At 40.4% G+C, this 21,025-nt stretch overlaps 1 protein-coding gene across 1 annotated transcript; it reads left to right on the forward strand.

Moving 5' to 3' along the window:
* Nucleotides 1-359: 359 nt before the first annotated feature.
* On the forward strand, nt 360-17,740 carry ZBTB10 (zinc finger and BTB domain containing 10). The gene is made up of 5 exons (XM_072411011.1): nt 360-1,295; nt 3,766-4,657; nt 10,629-10,694; nt 11,111-11,292; nt 12,973-17,740. The coding sequence occupies exons 1-5, from the start codon at nt 633-635 to the stop codon at nt 13,369-13,371; spliced, it is 2,202 nt and encodes a 733-aa protein (XP_072267112.1). The 5' UTR covers nt 360-632; the 3' UTR covers nt 13,372-17,740.
* The last annotated feature ends 3,285 nt before the right edge of the window (nt 17,741-21,025 follow it).

Below are 21,025 nucleotides of genomic sequence, written 5' to 3' on the forward strand. Positions count from 1 at the left end.
GGTCTCATGGCAGTGTGTACATGCAGGGCACAGCGGGTGCCAGTACCCAGGTCTCATGGCAGTGTGTACATGCAGGGCACAGTATACCAGTACCCAGGTCTCATGGCAGTGTGTACATGCAGGGCACAGTGTGCCAGTACTCGGGTGTCATGGCAGTGTGTCAGTGCAGTGAGGGCCCCTGGGGTTCCCGCACACTGACCCCAGGAAGCAGGGTGTGTGTGGTGCCCTCAGGCAGGGTGCACGGCGCTCTCAGTGGGGTGAGGTGTGCGCGCCGCTGTGTACAGAGAGGAGGCCTCCCTCAGCTGCGCCCCCACCCCCACCTCACCCGCCCCCCTGACTCCCCCTCTCCGGACAGCGCCCCGGTGCATTGTGGGCGCAGTCCGTTGTTCATTTGCCATTCGACCTCGGCCGTGCAGCAGAGCGGTGTGTTTGTGGGCGCCATTGTGTTATCGGAGCCCGTGTTAGGGAAGACGTGCCGCCGCCCGCTAGCTGTGCGTGTGTGAGAGGTGAAGCGGCTCCCAGAAGCCTGTGCGCGGCAGACAGCAGGGGGGGTCCCACGGTCACCTCACGTATTACCGGGCGGCCGCGGGCCCGGGCGGCCTGTGTGGAGAGAGAGAGAGCCGCGTCGTGACATGGCGGAGATGAACCGCAGGACACTGGCCTTCCGGGGAGGAGGCCTGTCCTCTGCCGTGGGGAACAATAACAACAATAATGGCGTCAGCTCGGAGGAGGAGGTTCAGGCCTGGTCGCTGGGCCGCCAGCTGAATGGCGGCGGCGGGGAAGAGGAGGAGGTAGAAGTGGAGTTGGAGCCGGAGGGCCTGCTGGAGGACGAGGAGGAGGAAGGCGAGGCCTACCCCGGAGCGGCGAGGCCCAAGACGGCAGCTGGAGCGGTGACCGGGCCCTCGGTAAGCGGGGACAGCAGTGAGGAGGATGAGGACGACGAGGAAGAAGAGGACGAGGACGCTGCCGGGGGGAAGGCGGAAGCGACCGCCGAGGGGGACGAGGACTGCACCCTGATCCAGGGAGACGGGCCCCGGCGCTTCGGCCTCCTGCCCTCAGCCCGGTCCCAGTCCTTGCTGCCCAGCCTGCATTGCTCCTTCCAGGGCTCCTGGCTGCATGAGTTCCCCTGGCTCCGCTTCTGCCAGGAGACCGGCCTCATGTCCTGCGCCTGGTGCCAGGGCAACGAACAAGCCGGCCACGACGATCTCACCAAGGGCACCCGAACCTACAAGAGGGCGCTACTGGTCCGACACAGCCAGACCGCCGAGCATCACCTCAACGACCCCGCAGCTCAGGTGAGAAGCCCCCCCGGGTCATAGTTCCTCCATTATAAGCCCCCCTTGTGTGTAGAACTAACAGTCCCAGCACACCCTGCTGACCTTGGAGGTGATAGCCGGGTGGGGGAGGGATGTGACGTTTTAATACAGCTGATCTATGGGGAACACATTGTTATTGTACACCTTGCTGTGACTTGTAGTCCTGCAGCTGTTAGGCGGCCTCAGTTTGCTGGTTCACCTGCTGGGACTGTACCTGTGTACCTGTATAGGGAGGGGCTGTGCCAGGTGCTGGCATTGGGGGAAGGGATATGCAGCCATTCATAATGCCCATGCTTAGGGGGTGCAGTGCCACCAAGCATGGGGTTCAGGAAGGATGATGCACTGTGTAAATTTCGGGTTTATGCCCGGGCTGTGGGTACATTGTGCTAATAATGGAGTTTGTGTTGAACCACGCTGGGGTCACATGTCTCATTGCAGGGGAGATAGGGCTGGTCACATGTCCTTGTGCAGGGGTCCTGGGGTTTGGTCACATGACTGACCACTCTTTTGTTGTGGCCAGCTGGGACACCCGTGCTATCTGTGATCTGCACCCCACCCTTGCTGTAAGCTGATTATGGTATCAGCCTGACACCAGGAAGGGGTGGTGTTTAGTGTCTTGTGTTGGGGAGGAAGGGGTGACCTACATTTCTAAGAGGGGCCTGAGCTGGTGTAAGAAACAAGCCGGAAGTTTGCTCCCCGCCCCCCCGGTCCCCATCTCCCTTTCCTGTGCCTCCCCCCACCCCCCTTTCACCCCTCCCCTACTTTCCTCAGGTGGGCGCCGCCCGCCCGCTGCCTGGCCCGGGCGATGAACGTGTCGCTACGTGGCTGCTCCCCAATGGGTCCCCTGAACTGCGCCCCCTCCTGTCCGTGCCCCGTCCCCAGCCCGGGGTGCAGTGCCTTTTCTGGGACACCGATGTATAAGTCACATTCACCTGTATGGACTCGTGTGTGAATCCGGCCATGGCTTACAGCTACAAATATTGTGATAACCTTGTGCGCAGAAAATACAATTCTTGGTTGCTGGAATTAAAGGGGCAGAAACACCATGATCATGTCGGCAGTATCAGGCTAAGGAGATGTGACCATGGCTGTCCTGCAACAGGTTACATAAATCCAGTCCCTGGGTATAATACCTTTATTTCTACATTGTAGTTTTGGGTCTATTCTGATTTATTTTTATTCTATAATTATCTATATAATATACATTTGTTCAAGGATGAAAACTAGTGAATTATAATAGCTCTATTCACGCCTAGGTGCCATGGCACTGTGCATGTGTCTGTGTGTTGCTTTTGAGTTGTAAATGCATACACACAAAATCAGAGTGTTTCAACCTTTTTATTGTGGGGAACCCTTGATAATAACCTTCAGGGGACCTCTTCTATAAATATAATATCCACAGCTCAGGGTATATTAGTGTAATGGTCAGTAGGAAGAAAGCTTCTTGCATTGTAGACTAGCAGGAATGTGACCTGAGAGGTGTAAAGTGTTCATTGCTGAAAGATCCCCCTAGCAAGCTCTGGAGGAACCCCAGACTTTCTCAGAACGCTGGTTAAGAAACCGTGCACTAAATGGGATTACATCTCCTTTACACATGGATTACAACATTCCACTCTACATGGCATTGCAGGTTCACATCCTATTATTGCTTTGTTGTGCTGCATGGAGAGCTTCCTTAGTACAATGCACACGTTAACATACCACAACAGACTAGCTGGATGTTAATGCTCTCTATATTATAGAAATCGCTACACTTGTATACATCAGGCACATTGGTTAAACAATCAAGCTACATGTATTATAGAAGTCAGTGGTAATATTTTTTACAGGGTTTTGTCTGCCAGGGGTAAATTAAGAAGTGATATTTACCACTATTGCAGGTAAATTATTACTTGCATCAAGAAGATTGACTTGCAGTGAATATTTGTTAAACATCACATTTAAAAAATTATATTGAATACTGCTGAAGTTAATCTTTAAATAGGAACTAAACCCAAAACTGCAAAAAAAAAAAAAAAAACACCTTAAATCCCACAGAGCAGTCCAATCGCACTGGGGGTGTCCTGCATCGGGTCACGTGTCGTCCCAGAGCTGGTGCGCTGCCATCTCTTCTTCTTCTTCCTGTTCTCCCTACATCACCCAATCCAGGCGCAAGATCGAGTGACATAGGATGAAAAAAAAAATTGCTGATCTCACTTCGCATGCTTGAGATTGTCAAATTTTTCTTTGTGCGCAAAATGGCTCCTTCTGTGCATGTCTGAGATGCTAGGTCATGCGCAGAAGAGCGCTCAAGTGTCATGCATCCCAGGAGGCAGTGCTACACCTCATATACCGTATGTTGTCAGCTTTTTCCATGCTAAAATTTGTTGCTGATAATGCCCCATCAGTATGTGTTGTTAAGAGAACAGTTAAGTTTTTACTAAATTGCCTTACTTATTTCTATTCATAGGAGCTTGAAATCAAGCAGGAAGTGCCAGAGAACTACAGCGACTATAGTATAAAGCCAAATGAAAATTCCTACTGTTACCAACTTTTGCAAGAACTCAATGACCAGAGGAAAAAAGGCATTCTTTGTGATGTCAATATTGTAGTAAGTGGCAAGGTCTTCAGAGCTCATAAGAATATCCTGGTTGCAGGCAGCCGCTTTTTTAAAACCTTGTACTGTTTTGCAAACAAAGAAAGCCGTGACCAAACCACTGTTACCTACTTGGACATTGTTGCTGTGCATGGTTTTTCAGTCATTTTAGACTTTATGTACTCGGGTAATCTTGTACTCACCAGCCAAAACGCCATAGAAGTGATGACTGTGGCCAGCTATCTCCAGATGACTGAGGTTGTCCAGTCGTGTCGAAATTTCATCAAAGATGCCTTGAATATAAGTATAAAATCCGAAGCTCCAGAGACTGTTGTTGTAAGCTATAACAAAAGAAAGAACAAAGATGGTGTTGCTTCCCGGGATCAGAAATCTGCCAGCTTTTGGGCTACCCGTAATCTTACAAATTTGGCAAGTAACATAAAACTTGAAACAGAAGGATTTAGTTTGGATGAAAGCCAAGCTGATAACTTCCAAGCGAATGACTCCACATGGATTCAGGACAGCTCTCCAGACGTGACGGAAATCGAGCCCCCAGCTCAGGGAAAGGTGTTTGTGTGGAATGATATGGCTTCAAATTCAGTTGGTGTGCAAGAGACCACCAAGGCCAGGAGAAAAAACCAAACCACCAAGAGATTTGTTTATAACATCCCTCCAAACAGTGAACTCCAAGTAGATGGTAACACTATGCTGCAACAGCCTGTTCCCTACGTAGAAGAGGATTTACAGTGCTTCCAGGATGCAGCAGGTAGGTTGTGAAAATCTGTCAAGGTTCCCTAATGTAACTTTTTCATGAAATTGATAATAAATTGATCATTTGAAAATGTATGTACAACATACTGATTTTGTATTCTTTCAAGGAACTATGCCACAAAGGTGTTGTATTAACCTCCCTGGCGGTCTGAATAATAAGTATTTTTAAATGTCAAAGCGCTTCATTCAAAAATACTTATTATTTTTAATTTCCCGCCTGGTCCTGCCTTCCAGCGTCAGGGTCCTAACCTCCCAGCCGCAAGCTTGCACTTGCCGGGCATCGCTGGAGGACGTTGGGACCAGGTAAGATTTAGAAACTCCCTTCCCATTTCACCCCGAGCGTAGTGTGGCTTGGGGTTAACGCTTTTTGTACTAAAAATTAACCCCGAGCCACACTCAGGAATACTGTCAGGGAGGTTAAACACATTGCTGCTCATTTACTAAAAGAGTAGAACAATTTCACTTTGAGCTTTTTTCCCTGTCTTAGTTAATGAGATTAGGCTGCAAATCCTAACCTCGTATTACTCTCCTGTCCCTGTTCTCTCGCAAGGCGCTGCACTCTTCAGCCATCTTGATCTGGTTTTACATGCACAGCTTAACATTTTCACCAGAAACCCGGAGCAATAAAACATGTAGGCAAGAATATTATCACTTCTTCTTTCCTGCAATAATAACCTGTGTGATCATGTATTCTCAATAGTGGAACTTTAGTTCCTTATTAACATATGCATGCATTGTGGTGCTGTTCTTTCACTGGTAAAGGGTCTCCACCACTGGCCAAGTACGGTAGTATATGAAACATCTGGCATAAGTTCTTGTATGAGCAAACTGTACAGTTGAGAATTGATTGGTTTAAGCAGCATTTTCAATCCAATAGAAGCCATATATATGCTTATAGGAGGTCAAATGCAGGTCAAGGGGCAGCTGCATACAAATCAAATGCACCTGTTGGTGAATTCTGAATGATCTCAGAATTGATGCCATCAAAACAAGTTTATGGCCAGTTGACATAGGCTCCTAGCTAACTGTTTTATTGTGGCCCTCAGGTTTAGATGGGCGTTTTTTTCTAAGCAAAAGAGCTGTGGTTCACCACTGTCAGCCACTCCCTAACTGCCACAAATTCCTGCCTATTATTAAAACAATTGAAACAAGTCCCTTTTTGTGTAGGTGTTGTAGTGATGGTAAGGTTTTTCAGAAGCTTCGTGCAACGTCTCAGGGCAGTCTGACCCCCAACCACTTCTATAAACTTGAATTGGACAACTAGTGGTTGACAGTTCCCAAAAGTGGTTATGATAGTACACAGTGTCCAATTGCCCATCTAAACTTATCTTTGGTGTTTGGTTTTCATAACAATGAACCTATTTGTGGGGAGGTGAATGTGTTGTATGAATGTACAAAATGCTGCTTTTTTTCCCCCATGGCCAATAACTTGGAGCATCATTTTTTATTTTCAAATCCAAAGTGCCTTTGTGATTAAAACTAAAGGCCAGTATAACCAAAAATTGTGCAAGGCAGACCAGTGGATCAGTGCATTCAAACAGTGTATTAAAGTGGGCGAAAAGAGTGCCTGTTTAATGAACAAAATGTGCATGCACACTGCACTATCATCTAATGATCAGCTGGTGGGTGCAACAATCAGCTTTGACCATGTCGCATACAAAGAGGTAAAATTATTGCCAAACCGTTTTTCCTAGTGTGTATGTACTCGACTAGAAACCCTATGGGATTCTTAATGTGGAGGGTGTTGGAACGTATGGTTGCCAGGAAGTACTTTTTAGTCCCACTCAAAACATACTGGGTGTGTATGGAGTGGTGCACAGTTACACAATGGGGTTTTAGGAGTTTGACGAGTTGTTATCCTTTACACAAATCATGTGGCCCATTGGATTGCTTTAAATAATTTCTTTGTTAACTTTATTTTTTGTTTGGGTTTAAAAGTTTTATCTAAACTTGTTTAAATCTAAAGAAGAAAACATTTGTATTTCAAATTGATCCCCGTATTAGAGCTGAGATAGTGATCACAAACAGGAAACAATTTACACAGTGACACAGCTAGCAAGTGCACATTGTGTCAGCTGCTGGCTCTCCTAAGGGCAGACTTTATTGTTGTCTTGTAGAATATTATACAGAATATTTGCTAGAGGGGCTTAAAGTGAATACATTTTATCTGTAACTTTTATTTTTTAATCTATATAGCCCTAATGTGTGTGCTGTGTATTTGTAAAACTGTATCACCGCGATCACAACCACCCCTCTAAGGGCCTTTTTTAACAGTGTTAACCTTAGGGCAGCACATCGTGCAAACAATTATGCCACCAGTAGCACAGTAACCATTTTTTGTTTCGCAGTCCCTGTAAAATAGTTAGGACATATTATGCATACATACCTGCAAATCCCACATTCCAGGGGCGATATAAAAAATACCCTCTTTTGAAGCTGGTGTGTACAATGGAGGGAAATATTTTTTTCCCCTATAAAAAGTTATCTTCCTAAACTACTTTCATTTTTTTGCCAGCATCTTTATTTATTTGGGCATTTTTACTGCTCCTCCATTCCTCCTTCTGTCTAAGCAGACTTATCTAAAACCTGTGCATAACTATTGTGACTGCTTCAGATATTTAGTGGTCCCCCCTTTATTTATAGGGAGCAGTTTGTGTGACTGGAAGAATGTGTGTGGGTAAAAGGGCTCACAGGCCCAGAGAAAGTGTTCTGAAAGGGCTCAAAGAGAGGAGTTCAGTGGCTTGGGGGTCAGATGTATTTTTTTTCCACAGATTGCAAAGGCACATCATACACTTCCCACAGTGGGCCTGATTTTCTGAAGCTGTCCAAGGCTGGAGAGAATACACTTTCATCAGTGAGGCCTGGCGATCCAACAAACCTGGAATGGATCTGGTCCTGGATTCAAAACATTTGCTAGCAAATGATTTAAAGAAATCCATTCCTGGTTTGTTGGATCACCCAGCTTCACTGGTGAAAGTGTATCTTCTCCAGCCTTGGAGAGCTTTAATAAATCCAGTCCATTGTGACAAGGTTTGTAGGCTTAGGATGAGATGGAGCCTCCCTTCAAAATTCACTCCCTCTTCTCTAAAAAGTCAAAGGCCTCTGACCTACTCGGAGGCGGAGAAAGACCTCTAGGGACTTCCATCCAGTGAACTCAATTTAGAGGTCATAAAGATTACTCAGCATTTGCGCGCAGCACATTTTTACATGTATTTACAGATTACATGCTTGGACATATTTTTCAAACAGTACGGATTCCATTTTAAAGGAAATATTTTTTAGTTCTGCTTTTATTGTGGCCGTGCAACTACCAGTTTCTTCTGTCTGCTCAATAAACTTTTGAATCTGTATGGTTTATTAAAGAATTCAAAAGAAATACTTAATCAAAGTTGGCGGGGCTGGGGCCACGTTGCTGTTCCACCTAAATTTTTGAGTCTTGTTTGTGAAAGCATATAATCGCTGACTCTGCCACACTCTACAAGGCATATGTCTGATCTATACTTCTTCCATTTACAAAAGACAATTTTGCTGTTCTAGTTTGTTCACCTAGCGTTGCCTGTCTTGTATTTCACATGGCTGATGTAGTGAGTGCTGTTTGTCCATTGGGTATGAAGTTGTTTTCCTAAAACTGGCTGTTGTAATTAGACCGTGCAGAGAAACACACCTGGGGGCTCTATTATATGTTGAGTAAGGCTCCATTGTGTAGATGGGACACACCTTCCATGATTACTGTAATATGATATGTGCTCCCTGACAATGTACATACATATGCTGCATAGGGGGTAGACAGAAATGTCGCCAATACTTTAATTTATTTTAAGAAATATCTGTTGAGGCTGCAGCACTTTCTATCTATGATAATGTGACCATGAACATGGTATCTTTAGCATAGTGATTGTGAAGGTCTTTCCTTGGTGTCTGTGCATATCTGCTGTATTTTACACAAGGCAATTTGGTGCAGCCTTCTAAAGCTAGGTACACACTTCCATTAATTATCGTTAGAAAACGAACGATTATGGACGATTATATTTGAATGATCGTATTGTGCACAATTCTGTACATGCTGTAACAATACGATCACGCTAGATACAATCGTTTGAACGATGCAGAAAGTGACATGTAAAGGAGAAAGTGTTTTTCAGAAACATGCACGATCACTGAATGACCGTGCACACGATAGATGCTGAACATTCGTCGGCCAATCAGATCTGCCGTGACTGTCGTTCATTTCCAACGACAAGCCTCGTTTGTCGGCGTCATCGGTTTTTGTAAAAGGTTTTTGGCAGATCGGTCGTTCGTTGTTCGTTTCCACCGATAATTATTGGAAGTGTGTACGCAGCTTTAAGCTTTGCACACACGTGCAATCATTGTTGTTGGAAAGGATCTTTCACTATTCTTTCTAACAACTGCTCAATTCTGAATTAGTGCTGTACATACAACATCGTTCTACTCTATGGAGAGGGGAGGGCTCTCTCTACCTTCACTTCTATTAGGATCGTTCGTCGTCCATCGTCCATGGATCCGCCAGGACGGTCATTCAGACGATGGACAACTGAACACACATAAGAGCCCTGAGCCGATTTTTGGACGAGAACAATTGCACGTGTGTACATAGCCTAAGTTTGAGTTCCATTTTTTTTTTCCATTGAATTCTCAACACATTCAAGTTAGAAAATGGTGGCTGAATAACCACAAGCAGATGACTTTTTAGATTACCCTTCTCACCCCAAATTTGCAAAAACTTTGCTGGTATCTTCAGGTTTTGCTATTGCATCAAATTGTATTGAAGCTGTCAATGTATTGTACAGTTTTAGCTCATAGGAGTTGTTAGTTTGACTTCTGAGGATGAATTGCAATCATGTTCCTGGTGAATGTAAAAGGATTGAAATTTAGTGAAAATTGCCAGACCTGTAGCCAACTTTAATGATGGATCACAATTTTGTGTATTTGGGGGTAGATATTCTGGTTATTGGCTTAAAAAAAGAATAACACCGATAGCGACATAACTAAATATCTTAATAGGTATTTATAAAACTTCCTAGGTTGGTGACTTTATATGCTTTCATTCACAAACATATTTGAGTTTGAACAATTCAAAATGATTTCCATTCCTTCTATCTCAGTGTTGTGGAAATTGACTAATTCTGCAGATAATCTCCACTGCATAGAGTGGGAAAAATATTTAAAATGAAAAGCTTTAATAAAAGCTGTTTAAAGAACAGAAATAAAAAAAAAATTATATTTTGGATGTTTCACTAAATTGGAAATCTATTGTGTTGTAAATAACTCTACAACTTCCAGTATATTTTCATACTGTTACCCCTTCAATCATATGGAAATCTTTGTTGCTGCAGGACAATGTTGTTCATGACCTTGTTTGACATTTGTTTCAATACACGTGTTACCTATCTATTTTTGTTTAACTGCTAAATAAATTCCACAGACAGGTGATGTGCATCCCACCCCCCTAGCTCTGAGCACTTTACTTTCAAATCTGTCGCCCCCCCCCCCCCCCCCCCCCCCCCCGTCTGGTGGTGTACAGGGGTCTCTATTACTCTTCCCCACTCTTGAATTGTAAGCTCTTTTGGCCAGGTTCCTCTCCTTCTCTTAAGTCATTGTTTTGTATCGGTCTGTCATTTGCAACCCCTATTTAATGTACAGCGCTGCAGTCATTATTCTTCTATCACTTGGGATGTGTGGAGCCAGTGATAGCAATAAAGTTCAGTGACAAAAATTCCTAAAGTGTTAAAATGATCATAATCGGGGCATCTGTGTGTATGCAGTGCACACCTCAGAAAAATAAAAATTCTAGGGCCATTATTTAGGGTAACTAAAATTTTGTACTAAAGAGGTAAAAAAGATTTTTTTTTTTTTTTTTTTTTTTAAATTCTTGTTTAATGTTTTTTTTTTTTTTTTTTAATTTTAAAATATTTTTATTTAATCATGCATGTATTGTGTATTTTCAGGAACCTCAAAAGAGTTTAAATTTGGCATGTACCCAGAGCCGTGGCCAAGGGAAACCTGGGAGAATGGTAAGCATATATGTCTCTTAAGTTTAATGTAATCATAGGTAAACCATAGCCCAACAACTATGCTGCTAACTGTAAGTAAAACATTGGTTTTTGCTGCACTTCACTGAAGTGAACGGTGTGCACAAATGCTTTAAAGGTGTAATCCTAAACTGCCATCTCACCAGTTTTGGTTTACTTTTTTGTTTTTGCTTTTTACTTTTTTGTAGTGTGCAGTAAAATAACTGTAAAAAGGATCTCCCTGATTCTGCCCTCAGTACTTGTATTGTAATAGGATTTTCTCTCTGTTGCCTGTAGATACAGAGATTATTGGGGGGTTTAAAGTATGCATGATCTGGGTCCAAATTCCCTTTGAATAGATTGGCCTTGTGTGACAATAAGAGTTTACCTAATTTTTTAATTTGTTTTTTTACAACTAGGGGATGCATCGACTGGGCTTTTGAACATGAATAAGTTAAAATGTCCTCATTGCAATTATGTAGCAAAATACAGAAGAACACTTAAAAGACATTTACTCATTCACACTGGAGTAAGATCTTTTAGCTGTGACATCTGTGGAAAGCTGTTTACTAGAAGAGAGCACGTCAAGAGACATTCCTTGGTAAGTTTTCATTTTCTAGGCTAATTGCATTTATTACAGCTTTTCTTAAGAATGAGGTATAAGTCCTGAGGTACAACCACATATATTAGTCAAATCCTATCTCCAGTCTTCTATTCATTCCTAGAAAGCACTGCAGTCAGGAGGTTTGTGGCATTGCTTTTCTCCTGACATTTTTGACATTAACTAGTTTAAAAAGAACTATTGATAGTAGAGCAAAATATGTACCCTCAGAAAATAAAGGTTTAACCTTATTGAATATATCACCAATTTTTCTTCACAAGTAAGGCAGGAAAATACTTTCTTGGTTCACTGTACTTTATATAAATGTTGGCTACGTGGCTTGTGTAGAGCAGTGTTTCCCAACCTTTCTTAGTCGCGGCACATATTTTACAATTAGAAAAATCCCACGGAACACCACCAAAAAGTCAGACACGTAAATTAGCTACCTGCTGCCATCTAGTGGAAGAGTTTTTTTTGGTTCTGCCTATCACTATACATCGCTGGTATAGACAAATGAAGACAGATTTTTTGCAGTAAATAAATCATTTTGGGACCAATTAACTGAAATTGGATAATTTCCCACGGTACACCCGAAGATCTCTCAAGGCACACTAGTGTGCCGTGGAACAGCGGTTGAAAAACACTGGTGTAGAGGGATGCATTGCTCTATACATAATTTTATATGTGCTATATTTTGTCATTAGTTAAAAAAAGCAATGCTTAATGACATTCTACTCAATGCACTAATATAAGAGAGGGCTGATTTCACACCTGAAGCATTGAATGTAGTACAAAATAATGTACAGTAAATGCAACCCATGAAAATTAGAGGTCTACATGTGAGATTTTGATGCACAGGTCACCTCAGCATCCTGTAAAATCCAACAAAATTGTACAAAGAATACTCCGGGCACTTGAAATCTTTCAGTGCAGTGGTAACCGCACCATATGGTATAGTAACGCTTTTAAATAAAATATCAGTTTTTATGTCATCCCGTATTTTAGACCTGGTAATCGCCTGCAATTCTATGTTTCACTTATGTAATGAATGCAGCTAGATCAGCTAGCCTTGGACGGAGCCATCAGGTTGCTGGATATAGCTTTCTAAAATGATCTCGGTACTATGCTCAGGAGCCCTCCAGCTTTGAAGCAGTGAGCCTTTCTTTTATGGATTTAAATAAAAATGTAAAATATCATGGTGGATGCTTGTCAATCTGGAGGAATTGGTATTCCTATGCAGTTTGGTTTTGGACTGCCCATACTAGTTCCTCCCTTGTGATGCTCAAAATAACTAACGTCCAGTGAATAAAAGAGCTTTACCAGGGAAGGTCACACTAGGGAAAAAAGGACTAGATGATGTTGGATGTCCTCCAGCCAGTAGACATTTCGACAAATTCAGTGTCCCCTAAAATCAGACTGAGCAATTTCAATTCAGAGGCAAGCCTGTATAGCTTTAAAACACCTGGAGAGTGATCTCCATGAACTACCTGTACTGAATTTCCATATTCAAAATGTTTTTTTTTTTAACCTGATAAGCTGCATATAGTTTATTCAGGAAGGTCTAACACCTGAACGCAAACCATTTTCACTAATCTTAATACAGTTTAAACTGCTAAAATGTACCACTCCTTTTGTTATAATTCTGTATCTTTAAGCCTGTCTTTTTTTCACTTTATCTAGGTGCATAAAAAAGACAAGAAATACAAGTGCATGGTATGTAAAAAGATCTTCATGCTCGCAGCAAGTGTAGGAATTCGGCACGGCTCACGCCGCTATGGAGTTTGTGTAGACTGTGTGGATAAATCCCAACCAGGACTCCAAGAGGCTGGTGTAGAGCAGGTGACGGACGCAGACTTCCCTAGAGATGAAGAATATGATGACAATGATCCTGTAGAGACAGTAGATGCAGATGATGACCTTGTGGATGAAGGAGAAGATCAGAATGATCATAGTCAATGGTCAGAGCAAAACGACGCCTCACGCTGGGGAGAACAGAACGATCCTTCACATTGGGAGCAACAGAAATCCCAGCCTCGATGGGACGGATCAGGAGATGTTTGTATGACAATAGACGACTGACTGCCTATAGGCATTTAAACTCAAGGGTGCTTCAGCTGGACAGGATGCTTAATTTGACCAATGATTCGTCATTGAACTGAAGGCTTGTTATATATGGTACCGTGCTGGACAATAGTTATTGCTGTGAAAACTGTAGGGTCAAAGCCTTATAGCAAAAAATATCTTTTTTTAATTTTATTTTTTTCCAGTAATTTGCACAGGACTGTACAGAATACAGCCATTTGGTTGAAATTTACAGAGTCCTAACATCTCCAATCAGTTATCAAAGAAATGTATTTTTTATTTATAGGATATAGCTATGTTGGTCCTATCGAAGTTTAAATACTACTAATGTAATGTTAATATGTGTATCATTTTTGGTTAGAATGGAAAGCAATGATGAATCTTGGTATGAATGTGATGTTCCTTACACTACTAGAAGAGTGGGACGTATTAGGAAATAATATTGATAACTTTTTTTTTCTCACTGTAGAGATCCAGCAGCACTGCTTTAAGCTCAGCTGCAGGTCTTAGATTGAAAGAGTTATTCGATTCTTTGGGGGAATTTGTGGTGGAGGTTATTTGTGGAATTTAAAGCAGTGCTAGCTTTAGATCACTTTTTTTGCCCACCTGTAGAATTAGCTTCTTGATATTGAATGATTCACTGTAATGGTATTCACATTCTGTTAAGTTATTTTTACTCTTTGTCAGCTCGTTGTGACAGTCTACTTACTACTCTGTCTCTAAAAATTGCGTCAAGCCAAGTGCTGAAGTCACGTATTTGTTTTGTCATGAGCTGCGGTGGTCGTCTACATTTTTTGGATCATATAAAGGGATTACTGATCAGGAGTGATTGGCAAGTCGCTTCCGACTGTAGTTGTTTTATTAGTTCAATTACACGGTCCTAAATTGCTGCTTAATTTTCTTTTTATTTGTATACTGCGCAGAATTTGGCTGAATGCAGTTGTTTATAATCTGGCAGAATAGAATGCTCCAGTTTGTGGTAAGTGAGGATACAAAGTACTGTTCACGCAATATTCCGGACTTTAGCATTTGGCTATTTGCCCTCAATTTCTTTTCCTTTTAGGTATAGTTTATTAAGTGTTCATAAATTATGTATTTTCTAGCTGGGTAGCTTTTTTTGTGCACGAGCTGCACTCTGTACTAGTTTCAAACTACAAACTTTTGGCAATCACAGCATGATTTATTGTGTATTCACTTGAAATTATGAACTGATAGTAATATATGACTAGCTTGTTGCTATCCACACATTCATTAATTTTTTTATCCTTTTTTGTGGATGCAATTTTTCTCAATGTAAACATGATCAAATTTTAATGTTTTTCATAAAAATGGTCATACAGTTTTTCATAATCTAAGAAAAAACATTGGATTTTTAATGTGATAAAATCAAAGACGACATACTGGAATATCAAAATTGTTAGGTCATAATTTACGTGAACACCTAAAGTCATGTGTGAATTGTCCGATAATGCTTCGATATCTTTTTGTGTACAGATTCCTCCACCTGGAGCAGTGTGAATTCCTTTACCCATCTAGCTAAACAGTGGTGAGCTGAAAGTTGGTTTACCAATTTTCAATGTTCTAATCATTCTCTTTGTAGTCCTAGTAAGCCTGATATAGACAAAAGCAAGGCAGGCATTTCTAGCCAGTGCTAATGCATTGAGGAACTGTGTGAACCAAGATCAGGTGGTAATAGAGCAGGAAGTAATGTAATGAACCCTGGGATTCTGTAGCATTTCTTTAGCCTAGTTCTCATTTGAAAATCTTGTTAATAAATTTATGTTTTGGTTTCATGAGCTGCAGGCAGGTATTTGCAGAAGCCCTCTCTACTCAGGTGAAAGGTATGAATTTTGAAGTCTAATAGATGATTAGGTTTTCCAGTCCCAGGTAGATATCTGTGGGGGCTTTCAGACACTTTTCACAGACGTTGGAGTTAGTCTGATGGAGTGTTGGACGTCTTGCTTGAGCTGCTGGTAGCAAATAGCCACAGAATTTTTTTTTAGTGGCACAGAGCCTGTCTGAACGTAAGTGTACTGTATGTTGTCATATTTTGCTTTGTATCATTTTCTTGCTTTTATATTAGTTTGGAGATCAGTTGTAATAGTTCTTTGGAGTTGTATGTAGACTGCCAGGCAATTCTGAGTGCTTTAGCGAATTCCTTGTTACCTAAATGCTTTATTATTGTCCCTTCATGTCAGGTATAAAGTTTCAGATATGTACAAACTGCAATTATCTTTACAATTTTATTATTTATTTTATAAATATATATATTTTTGGGGGAGCAATATTGCAATGACTATCTATTTAGAGAAATAATGAAGTCATAGATGATGAGCTTATATTATGTTTCACCCTCACCAATTTATTGTTTTTTTTTTTTTTCCTGCTTATTTCTTTGACAAACCTTTTGGCCAAGAAAACAGACTTTAGAACAATCCCCAGTACTATATGAGAGTAATGAGAAAATTCTATAAACTAATTTATAAAACTGCCTGAGGAAATAATCATCTCCTTTAACCTCAACAACCAGATTTACACCTAACCTACAATCATAACTGAAAATTAAAAATGGAACCTGATTTACAAGTGGTTGTAAGAGATGGTTCTTTCCCTAGCCAGGTTTCTGATATTGCCCATTATTAATCCAAATGTTCACAAAAGATGACGTTTGTAATCTGTTTTTATGTTGCCCCTGTCATTTTTTTCTCATTGTTATTAACTGGTGTATGTGCCTGTTATCACCCTATAGTTAACTTGGTACATGGCCCAACAGATTTCTAATTGTCGAAATGTATGCCTGAATCTGTTGCAGCTCTTCAGCTGTGTTTGGCCACCCTTTTAGGGTGGATTCATGACAGAATATATTGAATAAGAACAGTAGAGGGAAAATGAAAATTTGCCTTCATCCACCTGTCAAGTTTTAACTTTCATTCAGTGGTAAATAAAATATAACTGGTTGCCATTGGCAACTTCCTAACTTTTCTCCGGATGTGTTTTTTTTTCCCCTTAATAAGTCTTCCCCCCAAAGCTGATTTTAAACATGGAAGTTTTCCAGCACTTCCTACCAGCTTTTGTTGACAGAAATGACCAGTTGTATTAGGCCAACCTACCACCGTTAGCTTATGTCAAATCATCAGTGATGGCTTGCCTTATAGGATCATTTTTTGATTGAAAATATTTAGGGTTGTATGAAATTTTCCATGCATGTGGCTAGCAACAAAATGGAAACAAAAAACTGGATGGTTACCTCTGCAGCCAGTTTACAGTTGTCTTTTATACCATGGACAGATCACCTAGAGGTCAATAACAAGCTCTTCTATGTGTCAGAAGTTTGTTTTACTGCACGTGAAATTGATACTACATGTTGGAAATTCTCTGTGCAGCTGATCGTTCCCTTCCCAAAGGAGAAGATCACAGCAAGTTCTGGCAATAAGAGTGATACCAGGCAGACTTCTTTTACTATCGTTCATCATGAGACATCAGCTATCACGAGCCTTAACTGTGGATGGCTATGAGAAGAAATGACAAGTTTTGTTTTTTTTGTTTTTTTCTTTTCCACCATAGCAAGTTTATTTTTTTTTAATATATATCTATAAATGCTCAGTTATGGGCCCTGCACATCTAACAACAAAAAAAATCAATTCAGGCCTGCAACAAATATTTCATGAGTGACTGCTGCTGTTTGACAAACTGTTGCAAAGTGTCACTGCTGCTTTTAATATCTCACTAAACGGGTTTGCTGTGTAAATGATAATAAATTCAGTTACTAAGTAATTATTACAGTCCCCCTTACCTAACAAGAATTGGCTTGTAATTGTTAGTAATAGGAATTTCCAGGAACTAATATTGTTTTCTTTATATATCTCTGAAAGTATAATACCTCCTCAATGTAAAAATGAGTAACTGTTTTTTTTTCTTTGTTTGGTGGGGTCCAAAATAGATTTAGTTTGTTTAAAGGTTTAAAAAGAGACTATTTTAAAACGTGAAATTTATGTTTTGCTTTGTGAATATGTAATTAGTGTAAGTCTTATTCCCCCTTCCTTTTTTTTTTCTTTCAGACTCCTATAGTTTGCTCCTTGTAGAACTGTCAATATATACATACATACATATATATAAATAATATAATATATATACATTTCACAGAAATCTGCTTTATTAGGAGCAAACTCACTCAGAGCTTAGAACTTTGGACCTGGCTTTAAATTCTATTGTGCATTATTTTATTTTTTTCCTTTTTCACAAGATCTTATTCTCTTGAAAAAAGAGTCCTTTTACTACTTTAATCATTTATGTATATTCGATAAATTATGACCAAATGTGATGTTAGATTGCATACAGTAAATTTAAATATACACTTGGTACACTACAGTATTGTTGTGGCGTTTTAAATTTTCCATGAAACTGGTAATGCATTTTGTATCATTAGCACTGTATGGTATATATGCTCTCTAGCAATAAGAAGGAAAAAATGATAAAATGTGTAAATCCCAGGGCTTTTGTATGCCAAAGCAATATGTATTTTCAAACAAACCTGCAGCCCTGTAATACTGCCCTACAATGTGCAGCAATGGTTTTATATGGGTAGCTTTTGGCCAAAGGTTTAAGTTTTTGCACGGTCTACCTCTGTCTGATATATTGTCTTTGCATTGGCTGAATAGGATATACCTGCAGTTTTGCTTAAAAAAAAAAAAAAATATATATATATATATATATATATATATATATAATCTGTCATTGACCTGGACCAAATGGCAAGACAGAAATTTAGACTTCCTGCATGTTATTTCCAGGTCACTGACTGTAAAGCATACGTGTAGGGTAAATATTTCTTTTAAAAAAGACAAAATTGTATTGGCAACTTTTCTGACTTGCTCTAGCCTTCCGGTTTGTGCATGCAATTGCTGTTGAAGAGCTAATGAAATCTCACCCATGCAAAAAATACCCAAGGAAATAATCTGGTGCTGCAATCTGCTGGAAGAATTGTGTTAGTTGGGAAGACCAGGTCATGTGAAGTCTGGATTCAAGCAAAGAAATGGGCTGTGACAGGCAGCACCAAGTCATAAGATGGGCAGAGGTGCAAAATGATATTGGGGGTGGTATAAAAAAAAAAAAAAACATACATTGGGGTGCTAAGCAAAACCCACATATTTTATTACAGCTGTGTGAGCACACTTTTATTTTTAATACTTATGATCAGCTTTAAGTATTGAAGCCAGTATTAGAATAATGACCCTGGAGCTTGCGCCTATTACAAAAAGCCACCATTTACATGTAGCAGATCTATACTCGCAGGTAGGTGGAGGTCTTAGAGCTTATAGTTCTGGCTGCCTGCTTCCCTGAAAGATACAAAATACCAGGGAAAGGGGTACTTTATCCACAGAAATTGGAGCGTTACGAATGTGCATAGTGTATTAAAGCTCTTCACATGTATCACTTTTTAATTTAGATTTTCTAGTATGTTTTCAAATCTATAATTAGTCGCATTCAACTAAACTAGGAAAACACAGGACAAAAACAGTTTGTAACAATTGACATTTGCCTGCAAAAGAGGTATTCAAAGGTAACAAAATTGTTTTATAGCCTCATAAGATGTGCGCATACATTTGAAAGTGTTGCTCAGAGAGTGAGATGCATACTGCCAATGATGAAGAGGGGTTAGGTAAATTATTAATATTATTGTTATTACACAGTATTTATATAGCGCCATCATATTACGCAGCGCTGTACAAAGTCCATAGTCATGTCACTAACTGTCCCTCAAAGGAGCTCACAATCTAATGTCCCTACTATAGTCGTATGTCATTAATATAGTAAATTATTAAATGGTAAATCAAGTAGTAGAGAACAGGAAGCCCAGTAATATAATCTGCACAGCCAAAAATGTCTTTTAATATGCTTTATTTTCATTTTTCACCTGCACTGATAACCCAAAAGAGCCTGAAGTGGCACAGTGGAAAAATCAGCTGCAACGCTGGAATTATGGGTGGTGCATGTGAAGGTTAATCACATTCCTGTTCATTTATACTCTATAATTCACATTTCATTTTCTTTGGTATCCAGCTTCTGTCAGGTGTTTCCTGTTTTGTAGGACACTTTCCAAAACATGTAAAACCTAATACCAATACCATATTTAAACATTCAGGGCTGTTTTTAGTGGAAATTTCCTGTTCTTATTGTCTGGTTCTGGGTCTTTTGAACAGTGTGCCCAGTAATGCCTGTCCATGTCTCCTATACTGGGCATAGGACAAACCCCCTGGTAGCCAGAACCCGAGGAAATCCCTAAGAGGTGTCAGCGTACTTGAATCACTTGATCAATCAATCCTGATCTGCTAACAGAGGCAATACTTTCTCATTCCCCACATCTGTTTTCACCAGAGAAATGTGCATGCAGAAATCTTGCCAGTTGTTGCACAATTATGATGGTCTGAAAGCAAACCTTGCATTAGAAGCTACTGTCTGCTCAGTGCAGGCTGCCTTCTTCCCATCTCAAATGGTTACAGTTTAAATGAAAACATTAACAATTGCTTTGTGCTTGTGTCACGAACATCTACATCCCAAATGTGCATTTTAATTATCTGACCCCAGATGGAGTCTACAAGTGGATGCTTTAGCACACATTGCACAGGCAAGGACCAGTCTTCTCACCAATACAAATAGTAATGCCAGCTTTCTTGTGACAACACTGCTGCCAATAAGTTTTTACCTATCTTTATTTATGGTCATAAGCTACATACACACGCTAAATAATTGTTGTTCAATTCATACAGTTCTCATACAGATATTGTTAGAAAAACATAATGGTGTCAAAAGATCCACAGTGATCTTTCAGGTGCCACCAGCAACTCATCCTGTTGAATTTGTTCTGCAGATTGCCTGTCTTTATTTGTATATAAAGATGTTGTTAGACAATGAATGATCACATGCATGGCCAGTAAATGTCCTGAGGAGGGGGAAGCAAGTCACGTGAAGGTTTGTAAGGATAAACAGAATATTTGTTTGGGCAGTGTGACAGTGCCAGAAACAATGAAGATGTCAGTTGAGTTGATTTACATTGTGCAATCCAAAGGCAAAGTTTGGTGCAAAGCACTAAAATGTATTAATAATAAACCCCAAAGCAATTTTAAAAGCCGCTCTCTCTCTTGCATTGTCCTGTTACAGAAAGACAGCTTTCATAAGAAAATATGGATTAGTCAATATGTAACATCAGCATATGCAATCTTATTTATACAGATTATATATATACTTTTTAGGGTCTGTTCCCTCCTAAATTGTATTTATTTATAGCAGTGTTTCTCAACAGTGGTTGCTAGGGGTTCTTAAAGCCATTAGTAATTTGTGCCTCTCAGGTCAGTTTAACAGACACCAATGATATTTTTGGTCTGTAAGCTGACATTCTTCTACTGGTCAGCCATGTAAGAGGCATTCTTACTCCTGACCACCGTGCTAATATACTGTGAGCAGTGGATATAATATATCAGACCTGAAAGGTACTGTAGGGGTTTCCCCATTTAAAAAAAAAAAAAAGGTTGAGAAAGACTGTTATAGAGATCCTTTATCACCTGATGTTAATTTAAAACCACTTTTACCTAGCACATGTATGTTCCTTTACTTTAGAGTGCATGAAATTGGGGCAGCTGTGCTGTTGTATTCA

Source organism: Pyxicephalus adspersus, chromosome 5, assembly GCF_032062135.1.
Source record: "Pyxicephalus adspersus chromosome 5, UCB_Pads_2.0, whole genome shotgun sequence".
Lineage (NCBI taxonomy): Eukaryota > Metazoa > Chordata > Amphibia > Anura > Pyxicephalidae > Pyxicephalus > Pyxicephalus adspersus.

What these genes read in the sequence shown, in the direction of transcription:
- ZBTB10 (XM_072411011.1), top strand. Translation starts at nt 633, where the DNA reads ATGGCGGAGATGAACCGCAGGACACTGGCCTTCCGGGGAGGAGGCCTG. An exon ending in TCAACGACCCCGCAGCTCAG is followed by an intron (nt 1,296 to 3,765) that starts GTGAGAAGCCCC and finishes TTCTATTCATAG; the next exon opens with GAGCTTGAAATCAAGCAGGA. An exon ending in AAGGGAAACCTGGGAGAATG is followed by an intron (nt 10,695 to 11,110) that starts GTAAGCATATAT and finishes TTTTACAACTAG; the next exon opens with GGGATGCATCGACTGGGCTT.